Source organism: Acanthochromis polyacanthus, chromosome 21 (assembly GCF_021347895.1).
Source record: "Acanthochromis polyacanthus isolate Apoly-LR-REF ecotype Palm Island chromosome 21, KAUST_Apoly_ChrSc, whole genome shotgun sequence".
Classification (NCBI taxonomy): domain Eukaryota; kingdom Metazoa; phylum Chordata; class Actinopteri; family Pomacentridae; genus Acanthochromis; species Acanthochromis polyacanthus.
In genome coordinates, this window is record NC_067133.1 from 31809689 (window position 1) to 31826050 (window position 16362).

Genomic DNA, 16362 nt, shown 5'->3' on the forward strand with positions numbered 1-16362 from the left:
GAACATTATCTAATCCAACAACACCAGTGTTCAATATCTTAGAGTTTAGTTTAGTGTCAGAAAACATAGATTGAGGAAAAATATCATGAGATTAAAGTAAGAATTCACCAAAAATAATTTCCATCTTTCAAATAAAACTGATGTCAGAGAACTCCAGCAACTTTTACATAAAAGAAATAAACTGCACGCACACTTTAACTCAGGTTTATTAGACAGTAGATCACATACATAATTGGATTTAGAATCAGTTCAGATTAGACATAAAACCACAACGATGGAGTAAATCATGAGACTATTATATTGCATTTAGTAAATATTTGTCCTTGAATGTAAAAGAAAAGTAAAAATTCAAGGTCTGTTTTTTAAAAACCTCAAATCTGTGTCAGATCAAACCTACAGTATGAGCTATATTCAAGATTGAAGGTTAAATGTGTTGGACATCATATCAAAAACATGTATTCATTTAGAGTCAGTGTAGATTATATGCAAAATAACATCAAAAAGAACAGTTCAAACCTTAAAATCTAAATGTTTTGTGGTTTGTACCTTTATGATGAAAACCACAACATTTCTGGTCCAAATCCAACCAGGGCTCTTTGCATTTCATCTCTCTCTACTTTTTTAGTTGCCTCTGGACTGGAATCAATAAATGAAATAAAACTCCAAAAAAAATCTGTAATCTCTCAGCACAAAATTCATAAAAACAAAGTCAATGAACAAATCAAACCAAAGCATCAAAACATACACAGAAACCAACTTAATAAAAATGGTTGAGACCAAATCCAGAGTGTCCTGTGTTGAGTCAGTGATCCTCAGAGATGTTCAGTGGGAGACCAGGCCTCTGATGTTTCTGTCCACTGATGGAAGCTGAAACAGCAACCAGAGAGACAGACAGGTTATATTCTATTATAAATATGAATAATATAAAAACGTGATACTTACATTCAAGGTTTTACCCCAGTAGTGAAGTTTCTCCGTCTGGATTGTCTTTCAGTTCATCGTAGTATCGCTTCACCATCTCAAGTTCAGTTGGAACATCTAAAAAAAACAACAACAAACAAACACTTTTACTAGGAATGTGTGGACTTCTTGAACAACCATCCATTATCTTCCGCTTATTTGGGCCAGGTTGTGGAGGCAGCAGATGAAGCAGGTCATTTCAGACGTTCCTCCGACCAGCAATGCTTTCCAGCTCTTCTTGGGGGATCCCGATGCGTTCCCAGGCCAGATGATTTACATAATCCCTCCAGCGAGTTCTGGGTCTACCCCGGGTCTCCTCCCAGGCAGACATCTTTGCAAAACCACCAAAGGAAACCTCCTCGAAGGCATCCAAATCAGATGTCCAAATCATCTCAACTGGCTCCTTTAGAGGTGAAGTAGCAGCGGCTCTACTCTGAGCTCCATCCAGATGTCCAAGCGTCTCACCCGAAGGCTGAGCCCAATAACCCTGCAGAGGAAGCTCATTTCAGCCACTTATATCCGTGGTCTTGTTCTTTCAGTCGCTGGAATATAGATGGACCGGTAAATTGAGAGCTTTACCTTATGGCTCAGCTTCCTCTGAGCTGACCCACTGTTCCACAACCAGGATGGAATCGCATTGCTCTTCCTGAATGTGAGGTTCAGTCAGAGCCTCCCATCCTGCCCCCTATAGTAATCTTTCCTGGGGAGGTTGAGAAATATGATGCCCCAGTAGTGGGAACACACTCTCCAGTCCCCCTTTTTGAAAATGGGGACCTCCACTCTGGTCTGCCACAGGTACAATACCCGATGCCCGCGCAACATTGTAGGGTTAGGGTTAGCTGAGACAGTCTAACAATGTCCAGGGCCTTCAGCATCTCAGGATGGATCTCATCCACACCTGGTGCCTTGCCACTGGGGAGCTTCTTCACTACCTTGGCAACCTCTGCCACAGATATGGACGAAGATGCCTCGGAGTCTTCAGTCTCTGCCTTCTCCGCAGAGGACATGTTTACTGGGTTTAGGAGTTCCTCAAAGTGCTCCTTCTATCACCCAACAATGTCCCCAGTAAGGGTCAACAACCCCCCAAGAACTCAGCTCTTGACATGTTGGGCTCCATCTGCTTGCTGGCCGTCAGGTTGAGAAGCAAGCCATGCCTGAAAGACCTCCTCTTTAACCTGACAGCTTCCCTCACCACTGGTATCTACCAGTGGGTTTTTGGGTTGTCATCATAGGCACCAGTGACCTTCTGGCCACAGCTCCTAACAGCCACCTCTGCAATGGATTCTTTGAACGTGGCCCACTCAGATTCCATCTCCCCAACCTTCCCCGGGATGCAGGGGAAACTCTTTCGTAAGTGGGAGTTGAAAATCCCATGGACAGGGGCCTCCACCAGATGTTCTCAGTTCACCCTCACTACACGTTTGGGTTTACCAGGTCTGTCCAGCAGACTTCCCAGCCATCAGGTCAACTCACCACCAGGTGTTGATCAGTTGACAGCTCTGCTCCTCTCTTTACTTGAATGTCTAAAAAATACGGCCGTGAGTCTGATGACACGACTAAGAAGTCAATCATCGACCTTTGGTCTAAGCTGCTGTGGTACCAGGTACACTTATGAGCAACCTTTTGCTTCAACATGGTGTTTGCTATGACCAGTCTATGGCTCGCACAGAAGTCCAATAACAAAACACCACTCGGGTTCAGATCAGGCCGTTCCTCCCAATCATCCCCCTCCAGGTTTCTCCTTCACTGCTCACTTTAGCATTGAAGTCCCTGAAGAGAACTATGGAGTCCCCAGGTGGTTTTCTGAATCACTCTTTGTCTGGTCCCTCCCCCAGTACCAATTTGCCTGGGGAGACACTACCAGAGGCTATTGTCCTGGACAACATAGCTACCTGGATCACAGAGACACTCAAACCCCTCCACCACAAAAACTACATAAATGAGTTGACTTTGAAATGTTCCTGTCACCTGGGACTGAGTTGTCATCTGTCTTCAGTGAGAGCTCAATGGATTCCCTCATGGTTCCCTCCAGTATCTCCAGGATGTCCTCCTAATTCAGAATCAAAATCTGTTTCACATATCACAGCGCCAAATCCCTGAATCTCTAATGAATTAACTGTTTAAATGTGACTCAGAGGCTGACAGACTGGATGAAAGGACTAATAACTCCATACTATATGTGTCTGTCTTTGATTAATAATAATAATAACTGGTGAGTGGTGACAATTAAGTTTTTAGGAGCTTAAGCACCTTTCAGAATTACACATTTTCCTTCACGTGAATAGTGGACAAAGAAAGGTGGAAGACACACATTTTACGATCTCATTATGTTTAATATTATCAAATTCGACAAACCTTCAAATAATTCAGCTGGTTCAACATGACATCTTTGGCCTCCTCAAACATGATGATGTTTTCATGTACATGTGTGGCAATAGTTCTCCTCATTTTCTCCAGTGAGCCTTTTCCTCTAAACTCTGCTGCTTCTACAATAAAACATTAAAATGTTGTCAAACTGAATATTTATGCACAATAAATGGAAATAGGCCTTATTTTAGTGACAGGTTGTAAACATCTGATCTTCTTCCTTACTTTTGTAGGATTCCTCCATGATTTCCACTATTTTCTCTGTCAGACTGTTGTAGATGGATTTCTTACGCCTCTGGATGATCTTGTTGAGTTTTGCCTGAATTTTGTCTTCCTTACAAATCGAACATGATAAATAGATGAACATTATTTATCAAGAAAATACAAAGCAGGTGGATGGTTTTCAGTGTTTAGACTACTTTGGTGGATCTTCTTATGTTTCTCTTGCTTGCCTACTAATGTTCTAATGAACAGGTTGATTCTAGTTTTATCTTTACCTCTGTCTTCAGAAAGTTCAGTTGCAATCCGACATCTTTGTACTTTTGAATCAGCTCATCTGTGTCAAGTGAAAATGTATCAATGACTCCGTTGAATGGTCCACATTTGACTTCATTTCTGAAATAAGGAGAAGTGTTTCATTAACATGTATTGAAACGTTTCTACTTCAGAGTTCATTTATGGCTTTCTTCATTGTTGTAAAATGGGTCAACATCAATGTTCTCATTCAGTCACTTCTTACGGGAAGGTCTTCCTGAATTCCTCATCAATGCTGTTGGTCAGATATGAAGCTAGCTTCATGTTGATGTTTATTTGTTTCCCTTTCTTTGGTTTGTAGACGCCACCGTTCTCAACTACAGACTTTAGCGTCCTATGAAACCCACCATTTCGCATCTTTCTCTGAAATGGAAAACACACAACTTTCAACATGTCCAAATATAGTGTAAAATAAGTTGTTTTCATATAATTATAATTCAAATATGTACAGGGTGTAAGATGGACTTCAGGGTTTTGTCACATGAGGTTTTGGATGTTTGAACCCCTTCTTTGAGGCATTTTTCAAACACGTGGTAAGCCTCTTCCATTGGTTTTCTGACTTTATTGAGTTCACGCCTCATGTTTTCTTCAAGGTCTCTGCACACTTCAGCTTTTTTGCCAGCCTGAAGTTAAAAACAAACAAACAATGCATTTATTTAAAGCAAACTATAAATACTACCTGACTACCAGCCTTGAAGTGGGTCTGTCAATGTCATTCTAGATAGAAATCTACTCCACTGTTTCAGTTTTTTTCAGAGTTCATGTGTTTGTTATTTTGGACCCCAAACTGAAAGTTTGAACTGTTCTCAGACCTGTAAAATGTTTTAATTTGAACTCTTCTGGACAGAGATCTCAGATGTTGTTGCTGGGATCTTCTGAAGTAACTCAGAGCACCACTGGTACCACTACTACCTTCACTTCTCACGTCTTTTCTAGCTCCTCTTTCTGCTCTTGGTATTGTTCAAGGATCTCATGTTCCTTCTTTTGGTGTCATCTGGGATTACATCTATCAGCGCTGATAGTTTCTGGTTGATTGGCCACCACCAGTTTATCAGTCTGGATTTGGAAGTCCTATAGGATGTTGCCTCGGTTATTCTCTACCACTTTTGGAGGTGTTGTCCATTTTGAACATGGGACTTCCAGCCCAGACTCGGTGCAGATGTTTCTCTTCACTATAGCAGCTGCTTGGTTATGGCTCCATGTATGCTGTACTCCATCTTATGACTGCTGTTATGTGCTGTACTGTCTCAGGTACATCTTTTCACAGTCTTCATCTGGAGTCCTGTCTGGTCTGGTAGACCCCGGCCTTTTAATCTGGTGCCCGGCTCCTGTTCTTGTACTGCCATGATTAGTGCCTCTGTGCTGTCTTTCAGGTGTGTTTTCTAGATATCAGCCACTTATATCTGTCAGAAGCAGATACTTGTCCTTCACTAATGTTCCTTCTTCCTCTTCCTCCTCCTCATTTTCAGGTTTGTGCTGCCTGAGGTATTCATGTAGCAGGCCATCACGAGTGGCCATTTTCCTGATGTATTCTTTGTTGTTTCATCATGGACAGTGGCTCTGATGATCACCAGTCCTCGGCCTCCTTCTTCTTCATGTACAGTCTTGGATGCTGGACTTGGGGTGAAACCCTCCATCTCTTCCTTTGGTCAGGTTATTATACCCGCGGGGCATCTGATCACTGGCGGCCTGTATGTGTTGATGATTCATGTCTTGTTCTGTCCATTCAGCTGACTTTACAGGCCCTGTCTCACTCCCTGTAGGTATTTGGCTGTTTCTGACTTCCTGGCAGTCATCTGATAATTTCATTTGCCTGTGGGACTCCAAGGTATTTGGAGCTAAACATCTGCTGTGTTGTTTTCTGGTAGTTCAACCCCTTCAGTGGGGATCATCTGATGTGGACCTTTTTACTTCAGGCAACATCTGAGCCGCGCAGTAGGCCCACCACCTGCAGGGCAGGAAGTCGGGGTCGGGTGCTATGTTCACCGAGCAGTAGGCAGGAGCAGGCGTGCTGCCCCCTGGTGGCATAGACTAGCTCTAGGGACGTGGAACGTCACCTCACTGGTGGGGAAGGAACCTGAGCTGGTCCAGGAGGTGGAGCAACACCGGCTAGATATAGTTGGCCTCACCTCCACGCACAGCAAGGGTTCTGGAACCAGAATCCTGGAGAGGGGTTGGACTCTCTCCTACTCCGGAGTTGCCCAAAGTGAGAGGTGCCGGGCAGGTGTGGGGATACTCACAAGCCCCTGGCTGAGCGCCGCTTTGGTGGAGTTCTCCCCGGAGAACGAGAGGGTCGCCTCTCTGCGACTTCGTGTTGCGGAGGGGAAAACTCTAACTGTTGTCTGTACGTATGCGCCGAACAGCAGTCCATTCTGTCTGTGCAGTCTGGAACAGCAGAGTATTCGGCCTTCTTGGAGTCTCTGGGTGGTGTCCTGGAAGGGGTACTGCCCGGGGATTCCATAGTTCTCTTGGGAGACTTCAACGCTCATGTGGGCAACAATGGAGAAACCTGGAGGGGGTGATTGGGAAGAACGGCCTGCCCGATCTGAACCCGAGTGGTATTTTGTTATTGGACTTCTGTGCTAGTAATAGTTTGACTATAACAAACACCATGTTCGAGCATAAGGTTGCTCATAAGTGTACTTGGTACCAGAGCACCTTAGGCCAAAGGTCGATGATCGACTTTATAGTCGTATCGTCAGACCTGCGGCCGTATGTTTTGGACACTCGGGTGAAGAGAGGTGCAGAGCTGTCAACTGATCACCACCTGGTGGTGAGTTGGATCCGATGGCGGGGAAGACTGCCGGACAGACCTGGTAAACCCAAACGTGTAGTGAGGGTGAACTGGGAACGTCTGGTGGAGGACCCTGTCCATAGGGTTTTCAACTCCCACCTCCGGAAGAGTTTCCCCTGCATCCCAGGGGAGGTTGGGGACATGGATTCTGAGTGGTCCATGTTCAAAGCCTCCATTGCAGAAGCAGCTGCTAGGAGCTGTGGTCTGAAGGTCACTGGTGCCTGTCGCGGCGGCAATCCAAAGACCCGCTGGTGGACACCAGTGGTGAGGGAGGCCGTCAGGCTGAAAAAGGAGACTTTTCGAGTCTGGTTGACTCGGGGGTCTCCTGAAGCAGCTGACAGGTACCGGCAGGCCAAAAGGGCGGCAATTGTGACGGTTGTGGAAGCTAAAACTCGGGTGTGGGAAGAGTTCAAGGAGGCCATGGAGAAGGACTTTTGGTCGGCCTCAGGGAACTGTTGACCCATACTGGGGATATCATCGAGCGGTGGAAAGAGCACTTCGAGGAACTCCTGAACCCGGTAAACATGTCCTCTATGGAGGAGGCAGAGCCTGAAGACTCGGGGGGATCTTTGTCCATATCAGTGGCAGAGGTCGCCGATGTAGTTAAGAAGCTCCTTGGTCCAGGTGTGGACGAGATTCGCCCTGAGATGCTGAAGGCTCTGGACATTGTTGGACTGTCTTGGTTGACATGTCTATACAATGTCGCGTGGGCATCGGGTACAGTACCTGTGGAGTGGCAGACCGGGGTGGTGGTCCCTATTTTCAAAAAGGAGGATCGGAGAGTGTGTGCCAACTACCGCGGTATCACACTTCTTAGCCTCCCCGGGAAAGTTTACTCTAGGGTGCTGGAAGGGAGGATCCAACCGATAGTCGAACCTGGGATTCAGGAGGAGCAATGCGGATTCTGTCCGGTCACGTAACAGCGGACCAGCTCTTTACCCTTGCGGAGCTGCTGAGGGGGTCATGGGAGTATGACCTACCAGTCTACATGTGTTTTGTGGATCTGGAGAAGGCCTATGACCGTGTCCCCCTAGGGGCTTTGTGGGGGGCACTGCGGGAGTATGGGGTCCCGGGCTCGTTGCTATGAGCCGTTTGGTCCCTGTACGACCAAAGTGACAGCTGTGTCCACATACTCGGCACTAAGTCAGACATGTTTCCGGTGGGTGTTGGACTCCGTCAGGGCTGCCCCTTGTCTCCAATCCTGTTTGTGGTTTTCATGGACAGGATTTCAAGGTGCAGCCATGGTGGGGAGGGTTTTCAGTTTGGGAGCCTCAGGATCACATCTCTGCTTTTTGCGGATGATGTGGTTTTGTTGGCGTCCTCAGACCGTGACCTCCAGGATGCACTGGAGCGATTTGCAGCCGAGTGTGAAGCGGCAGGGATGCAGATCAGCACCTCCAAGTCCGAGGCCATGGTTCTCTGCCGGAAACCGGTGGATTGCTCCCTCCGGGTTCGGGGGGGAATTGCTTCCCCAAGGGAAGGAGTTCAAGTATCTCGGGATCTTGTTCACGAGTGATGGGAAAATGGAGCGAGAGATGGACAGGCGGATTGGTGCGGCGTCAGCAGTAAATGGTAAATGGACTTGCTCTTATATAGTGCTTTTCTACTCATCAGAGTACTCAAAGCGCTTTTACAGCAATTGCTCCCATTCACCCAGACACACACAGATTCACACACTAATGTGCAGGTTGCTAATCAACCTGCAACATCAGTCAGTATACATTCATACACCAGTGGAACAGTCACTGGTAGGCAATTCGGGGTTCAGAATCTTGCCCAAGGAAACTTCGGCATGCAGCACATGACTAGGCGAGAGCGGGAATCGAACTGCCAACCCTTCGATCATTGGACGACCCGCTCTACCACCTGAGCCACAGCTCACCCCTGGACAGTAATGCGGGCGTTGTACCAAACCGTCGTGGTGAAGAGGGAGCTGATGCGTAAGGCGAAGCTCTCGATTTACCAGTCCATCTACGTTCCAACTCTCACCCATGGTCATTAGCTTTGGTTAGTAACCGAAAGAACAAGATCACGGATACAAGCGGCCGAAATGAGCTTCCTCCGTAGGGTGGCTGGGCTCAGCCTTAGAGATAGAGTGAGGAGTGCAGACATCCGGAGGGAGCTTGGAGTAGAGCCGCTGCTCCTTCGCATCGAAAGGAGCCAGTTGAGGTGGTTTGGCCATCTGATTCGGATGCCTCCAGGGAGACTTCCTTTGGAGGTTTTCCGAGCACGTCCGTCTGGGAGGAGACCCCGGGGTAGATCCAGAACTCGCTGGATGGATTATATATCTCATCTGGCCTGGGAACGCCTCGGGATCCCCCAGGAAGAGCTGGAAAGCGTTGCCAGGGGGAGGGACGTCTGGAACGACCTGCTTCGCCTGCTGCCTCCATGACCCGGCCCCGGATAAGTGGAGGATAGATGGAACATCTGAGCCAGTATGTCTCTTGTACCGAAAACATCTGAGGTAAGACTTCTAGCATTAAGGACCTTGCCTAAGGGCCCATGCTAGATGCCAAGGTTTGCCAAATTTTTAATTAAACTGACTTATGTGCACTGAAACATATTTATTTTCAATGAATAATATTCTTTTCAGTTCATATCAATAACAATTTTAACAACCAAGCCGTATGATAAAGGTTTGCATTAATAATCTTACCACTTCTCCACAGTTGGCCCCGTGCATCAAAGAGAGAATCCCATAAGCTCCAGACACAAAGTTTAACGTCTCTGAGTGACAGTCATTGAGACCTTGCAAAAAATCCTGTAGTTTTGGTATTTCTGTAAGAAAAAAAAAACAGTTTTCTTGGTACATTCTTAGCTTACATGTGATACAGTTTCAAAATTCACACAGTCTTCAAGTCTTAAAGTGGTTAATGTACAATAAAACAAAACATGGATTTGAGCAACACGTTTCCTGTTACCTACAAATTATTCTCATCTGGAGACTTCACCTACCTGTGTCCTCTGGATTTAGATGTTTTCTTTTCAGGAACTCTTTGGAGCTCACTGTGAACACCTCGAGGCAGTCATCTTGGAAGTGTTTCTACAGAAAATGGGATTAAAGGCGTGCTTACAGTCATAAACAATCTTAGATTGTTTTTGTCAGTCTACAAAACTCACCTTAACTTTGTTCAGTTTGTGGAATTCTTTCCTCACTACTTCCTTGACTTTCATGTTTCTTTGAAATATGCGAGCATGAACATCAGCTGCTGAACTATGAGAAAAGACATGTGATGTGACAGTATTATATGGATCCATTTGCTTGTATTTGCTATGGTTGAGCTCTTGGCCACCACATGCATCAATGTCTGATTTGGATGTTTTATTTAACGGTCCACTTTGAGCATCTTAATTCACTTACTGATCATCTGAATCTTCAATAACATCAGACTTGGTGCAGATAAAGTGAATTTGCTGACACTGGCCACCATTTCCCATGAGGCTGCAGGTACTCGTCAAGATCTCCCAGGGTTCTTTTTCTGATGCTGCTCGATTGATTTCAGTCACGATCCACACAGTAGAACAATCTCCAACAATCTAAAGGGTTTAATAGCATGTTAATTGTTTTGTAAAAAGATGCCATCACAGGTTTCATATAACACAGTACTGTTAAATTAACAGCAGTACATGAGGATGAATTACCACTTTCCACATTTTGTCTCTGCTCTTGTTCCGGTCTCCGTTTCCAGGAAGGTCCACCAGTGTGACGTGTTGAAGAAGATCATTATTTGGCACCTTGACAGTCACACACTTCACCAGTGGCCAGAAACACCTCGTTACTTCTTTGCTGTCTCCGTCACTGGAGGCACTTCTTGTGTATCTGACTAATCTTGCAGATAGCTCTTTGGCCTGCAATAAATACAAAGTTAGGTCATATAGGACAATTCATTATTCACTGAAAGTGAACGTTAAACCATTTTCTTTTATTCAACAAAATATTAACGGATCAAATATTCTGAGGGAAAGTAAGCACACTCCTGTCCTCACAAGTTAATCTTGGTCCCTTTATAGTAGAAAAGCCCTCATTTAGACTTTATTCATTCTTGTCCACCACACTTTGCTCTAATGTTGTGGCACAACTTCCATTTTGTACATTATCTTTCTGAGTGTAGACACATGCAGTTTGACACCACCAGTTCCAGAGTTGCCTTCAGCTTCTGTCAGAAATGTTGGGGTTCTTGGAGACTTATTTTTGTATCAGCCCTTCTGCTCTTAGCCTGAATTTTCTGGACCAGTCCTGGACAAACTACTATTCAGTGAAATCTTCTCTACTTGTGGATGATTTTACTGAGAGTAAATATTTTATCATTGCCAGACTCAGACAACCTGTTTTCTGAAGGCTTTAGAGAGCTCTTTAGATCTTGTACTGAGGATATCACACTGCAACAGTGAAGGAACACTAAACCCTAGATGTTGGAGGTTTAAATAAGAGAGACTCCGTCTCAAATCTGGAATTCCTGATTCTGATTTTATGGATTTTTAATTTTTTGAAATTCTCCATCCATTCATCCATTCTCTATACACCGCTTTATCCTCACTAGGGTCATGGGGGTGCTGGAGTCTATCCCAGCTGACTCGGGTGAAGGCAGGGGACACCCTGGACAGGTCACCAGTCTGTCACAGGGCTACATATACAGACACACAATCACACTCACATTCACACCTACGGACAATTTAGAGTAACCAATTAACCTCAGCATGTTTTTGGACTTTGGGAGGAAGCCGGAGTACCCGGAGAAAACCCACGCATGCACAGGGAGAACATGCAAACTCCATGCAGAAAGATCCCAGGCCGGGATTTGAACCGGGGATCTTCTTGCTGCAAGGCAAAAGTGCTAACCACGACACCCTTTTTTGAAACTGTAAAAAGCAAATTAACACATTTCACTCCATCAGACTGATGGCAATTATTCTTTCCATGAAGTAGTAAATCTTTTGTATCTTACTGATTCACAAGTCAAAGTCTTCTTCTTGGATTGGAGAAAGTCTGGAATTTCTCTGAAATATTTGTTGTCCATGAGCATTTGAGGGTTTTTGTGTTTCCATTCATCTCCATACAGCGCTGACAGCTTTTCAGTAATGTCACGATAATCTTCATTATCATCATCTTCCTCATCGTCACCGTTACCATCATCATCATCATCCTGATGTGCTTTATCTCCAAGAAACTGATACATTGACCACAACTCATCTTTCCACTCCTATAAAACAAATAATAATTATATCTTTGTTTTCCTAAATGGCATGTAGCATAAACAGGAACTGTATTTTTGATATTCACAGCTGGTTTTACCTCAGGTGTAATGAACTCGATGTCTGCTTCGTACTTTGAGCTGGGTATATTTGCCTCCACTTTAATCATGACTGAGGTACAGGCACTGACACTTCCAGAGGGCAACAGATCCTTCTCTCCAATGATGGCGTTTATCAAAGAGCTCTTTCCAGCCCCAGTTTTACCAAAGACACCGATCAGTTCCCTCTTGTCTGTCTCCAAATCATGGATTTCAGTCCTGTTAAGAATGGAAATGAGTTGAGTCATTTGAGAAATATTCAAACACTAACAATGTATGCCAAAATCAAGGAGACATCTGTCTGTGACCAGCCTGCTGAAGTCTCATTTAGAGGTAGTGATATTCAATATTACCTTACAAACAGTTCCTCCAAAGATGACATGTATGTGAAAGACTACTTTTACTTAAAAGCCCAACCAGGGACAGGAGTTTTTAATTAGCTCTAGGCTACCCACTCTATATGTAATGCATCGGTTCTATGTGTCACATGATAATTGCATGGTCCCTGATTAAATGAATGAATGAATGAATGAGTAAATAAATAAATAAAAGGAGATAATTACACACTGAATAATGACCAGACTTTGTAGTTTCTGTTCAGTTTCCACCATCTTTCAGTTAATTGTTTTGGTTTTTGGTTCACATATTTTTGGGTCACTCTTAGTACTCTGAGTGGTTTTCAGATGCAGAAAACATTAAAAATGTGGACACTTAGCAGCTAGAGAGCCAGATGACTCGCTTTCAGAGCATAATGGATGGCATTACTTTGGTCTCCAGTACTACTGTGAGGAACCTCAGAGTTATTTTTGACCAGGACATGTCCTTTAACTCGCACATAAAACAAGTCTGTAGGACTTTCTTCTTTCACCTGAGAAATATTGCAGAGTGATGCAGAAAAACTAGTCCATAGATTTGTTACCTCCAGGCTTTATTATTGTAATTCCTTATTATTAGGATGTCCCAATAGTTCTCTGAAACATCTACAGTTGATCCAAAACACTGGAGCCAGAGTACTGACAGGAGTCAGCAAGACAGATCATATTTCTCCTATTCTGGTTTCTCTTCACTGGCTTCCTGTTAAATCTAGAATATAATTTAAAATCCATCCATCCATCCATCCATCCATTCTCTATACACCGCTTTATCCTCACTAGGGTCGCGGGGGGTGCTGGAGTCTATCCCAGCTGACTCAGGTGAAGGCAGGGGACACCCTGGACAGGTCACCAGTCTGTCACAGGGCTACATATACAGACACACAATCACACTCACATTCACACCTGCGGGCAATTTAGAGTAACCAATTAATCTCAGCATATTTTGGACTGTGGGAGGAAGCCGGAGTCCCCGGAGAAAACCCACGCATGCACAGGGAGAACATGCAAACTCCATGCAGAAAGATCCCAGGCCCAGGCCGGGATTTGAACCGGGGATCTTCTTGCTGCACGGCGAAAGTGCTAACCATTACTCCACTGTGCAGCCTAATTTAAAATCCTTCTTTTGAAATATAAAGCTCTTAATAACTGATCTTAAAGACCTGATACCACCACATTATCCAAGCAGAACTCTTGGCTCTCAGACTGCTGGCTTACTTCTTGTTCCCCACCTCGTCTCCCGATCCCGTGGACACATGTGAGTCTCCTCTCCCCTGTCAGTTTAGTCTCATTTTAGTTTTCACCTTGGCCGTCTGGTCCGCCCTTAGTGTAGTTAGTTTAGTTTAGTTTAACCCCCACGTTCTGTTTAGTGTCCATGCCTCCCGTATGGAGAGCCTTTGTGTCTTGTTTTATCATTAAAACCCTGTTCATTTATCAACCTGCCTGTCTGTTGCCTGCTGCTTGGGTTTATCCACCTGTTCATGACAGAATGATCCAGCCACCAAAGAACCCAGCAGGCACTCGTGATCACATGGACTTCCCTTATCCCCCGTAGGTCCCATAGATACTTTTTACGAATCAGACGAGGCGTTTAATTATATCAGGGGCCTGTATGCTCGACTGGATGTATGGAGGAATGTCGCCGGGCAGGCAATCAGGGATGCAGCAGTGTTGGAGGGGCACAGAGAGGCTGCGAAGAAGCCGTGGTTGGCTCCACACATTCCCTGCAGCCTCCTGGAATTTCTGAATGCTTTCCTGACCAACCTGCCTGGCCGGCCGAGACACTCCTCACCCCTGATCCTGGGGGCTCGACGCTTTTCCGCCCACTGACTCCCCTGACTGTCCACCCGATCCTGTTCCCCGCAAGTCGTAGAGCCGGCCGCCAGAAGATCTGATCGGCGAAGGCGCGGCACTAGAAGACGCCGAAGCTCCCCTACTCCTGTCCCGGAGGAGCCCTGTGCCACCTCACCTGCGGTGCTGGAGGGGCCACGTGCCACCTTGCCTGCAGCGTTAGAGGGGCCTTGTGCTGCCTCACCGTCCGAGCAGGTCGACGCCGCCACTGTTTCTGAGCGGGTCAAAGCTGTCTCACTCCCTGCCGAGGAGAGGCCCCATGCCACCTCACTCCCTGCCGAGGAGAGGCCCCATGCCACCTCACTCCCTGCCGAGGAGAGGCCCTGTGCCGCTTCACTCCCGGTGGAGCAGAGGCCCTGTGCCGCCTCACTCCCGGCTGTGGAGAGGCCCCGTGCCGCCTCCATCTCTCCTGTCCCTGTGGGGCCCATTGCCTCATCTCCTGTCCGTATGGGGACCATCACTCTGTCTTCAGTCCTTGCGGGACCCATCGTCCCGTCTCCAGTCCATGTGGAGCCCATCGCCCCGTCTTCTGTTCCTGTGGGGACCATCGCTCAGTCTTCAGTCCATGCGGGGGCCATCGCCCCGTCTCCAGTCCATGTGGGGCCCATCGCCCCATCTTCTGTTCCTGTGGGGCCCATCGCCCCGTCTTCTGTTCCTTTGGGGCCCATCGCCCCGTCCCCTGTCCCTGTGGGGGCCACTGCCCCGTCTCCGGTCTATGTGGGCCCTGCAGTGTTGAGGCTCCCAGCCTCCCCTGAAGCTTTTAAAAAGCTAAAAGCTCTGTCTGCAGTTTTGAAGGAGCTTAAAGCTCCCCCTGCAGCGTTTAAGGAGCAAAAAGCTCCCCCTGCAGCGTTGAAGGAGCAAGAAGCTCCCCTGCAGCGTTGAAGGAGCAAAGAACTCCCCCCGTGGACTTGAAGGAGCTAAAAGGTCCCCCCACTGGCATTGAAGGAGCTAAAAGCTCCTCCCGCAGCCTTGAAGGAGCTAAAAGCTCCCCCGCGGCCTTGAAGGAGGTAAAAGCCTCCTCTGCAGCCGTAAGGAGGTTTCCCGCCTCCTCTGCAGCCTTAAAGAGGTTTCCTGCCTCTCCTGCAGCTTCTAAGAAGCTCAAAGCTTCTTCTGCAGCTTCGAAGAAGCTAAAGGCTTCTCCTGCAGCCCTGAAGAGGTATAAAGCCTCCTCGGCAGCCTTGAAGGAGCGTAACGCCTCCTCGGTGGCCTTGAGAAGGCCTAAGACCTCCCCTGAGTCCTTGATGAGGCAAAATGCCTCCCCCGAGTCCTTGATGAGGCGAAACGCCTCCCCGAGTCCTTGATGAAGCAAAACGCCTCCCCGAGTCCTTGATAAGACGCAGAGCCTCCTCGGCAGCCTTGAAGGGGCCTAACGACCCTCGGCAGCCTTGAGGAGGCGAGACGCCTCCCAGGAGTCCTTGTTGAGGCATAATGCCTCCCCTGAGTATTTATTGAGGCAAAATGCCTTCCCTGAGTCCTTGATGAGGCTAAATGTCTCCCCTGAACCCTGGAAGAGGCGTAGCGCCTCCTAGGCAGCCTTGAAGGGGCCTAATGACCCCTTGGCAGCCTTGAGGAGGCGTAGCGCCTCCCCCGAGCCCTGAAAAGGATGAATGCCACCCCTACACCAAGTGGCGCCCCTGCAGTGGCCACCCCAATTGATCCTCTTGCAGCTGTGGTCTCCTTAACCCGTGTCCAGTCCCTTTCCCCGAAGAATCCCAGTTCCAGTCCTACCCTCTGAGGGGTCCCCAATCCCCAACCCAATCCTGTCTTCAATCCTACCTCCCGAGGGGTCCCCAGTCCCAAGTCCAGTCCTGTCCCCAGTCCCAAATCTAGTCCTGCCCCTGAGAGATCCCCAGTCCCAAACCGAGTTCAGTCCCCAGTCCTGCTCCCTGAGGGGTCCCCACTCCCGAGTCCAGTCCTGTCCCCAGTCCCGAGACCAGTTCAGTCCCCTGTCCAGGCCCCCACTTCACCCCTGGAGGGGTCCCCAGTCCTGGCTCCCGTTTCACCCCCGGAGGGGTCCCCGGATCCAGTCCTGCCCCCTCGGGGCCCCCGGCCCCGGATCCAGTCCTACCACCGGACGGGCCCCTGGATCCAGTTCTGCCCCGGAGGGGTCCCCGGCTTCAGTCCTACCCCCAGAGGGGCCCCCGGCCCCGGATCCAGTCCTGCCCTCGGACAGGCCCCCGGAGGGGTCCCCGGA

General features: G+C 47.4%; 2 protein-coding genes across 2 annotated transcripts in view; both read right to left on the reverse strand.

Annotated features, from left to right (window-relative positions):
- The window catches only part of LOC110958031 (nuclear GTPase SLIP-GC-like), a 139341-nt gene that overhangs the window by 33404 nt on the left and 89575 nt on the right, over positions 1-16362 (reverse strand).
- On the reverse strand, positions 189-12328 carry LOC110971141 (nuclear GTPase SLIP-GC-like). Its single transcript, XM_051941533.1, has 16 exons — positions 12305-12328; positions 11949-12212; positions 11602-11856; positions 10298-10504; positions 10017-10192; positions 9776-9869; positions 9611-9698; positions 9312-9433; positions 4311-4484; positions 4067-4224; positions 3825-3942; positions 3553-3661; positions 3316-3446; positions 2929-3010; positions 943-1038; positions 189-867 (listed from the first exon to the last, which is right to left on the reverse strand). Exons 1-15 carry the CDS (start codon positions 12326-12328, stop codon positions 953-955), a joined length of 2088 nt encoding a protein of 695 aa, XP_051797493.1. The 3' UTR covers positions 189-867; positions 943-952.

Excerpts from the sequence above, each read along its gene's own strand:
- LOC110971141 (XM_051941533.1), bottom strand. The coding sequence starts at position 12,328 with ATGTCATCTTTGGAGGAACTGTTT. Across the intron at positions 12,213-12,304 it reads CATCTTTGGAGGAACTGTTT|TGTTTGAATATTTCTCAAAT; the intron begins GTAAGGTAATAT and ends ATACATTGTTAG. Across the intron at positions 9,699-9,775 it reads ACAAACTGAACAAAGTTAAG|AAACACTTCCAAGATGACTG; the intron begins GTGAGTTTTGTA and ends CATTTTCTGTAG.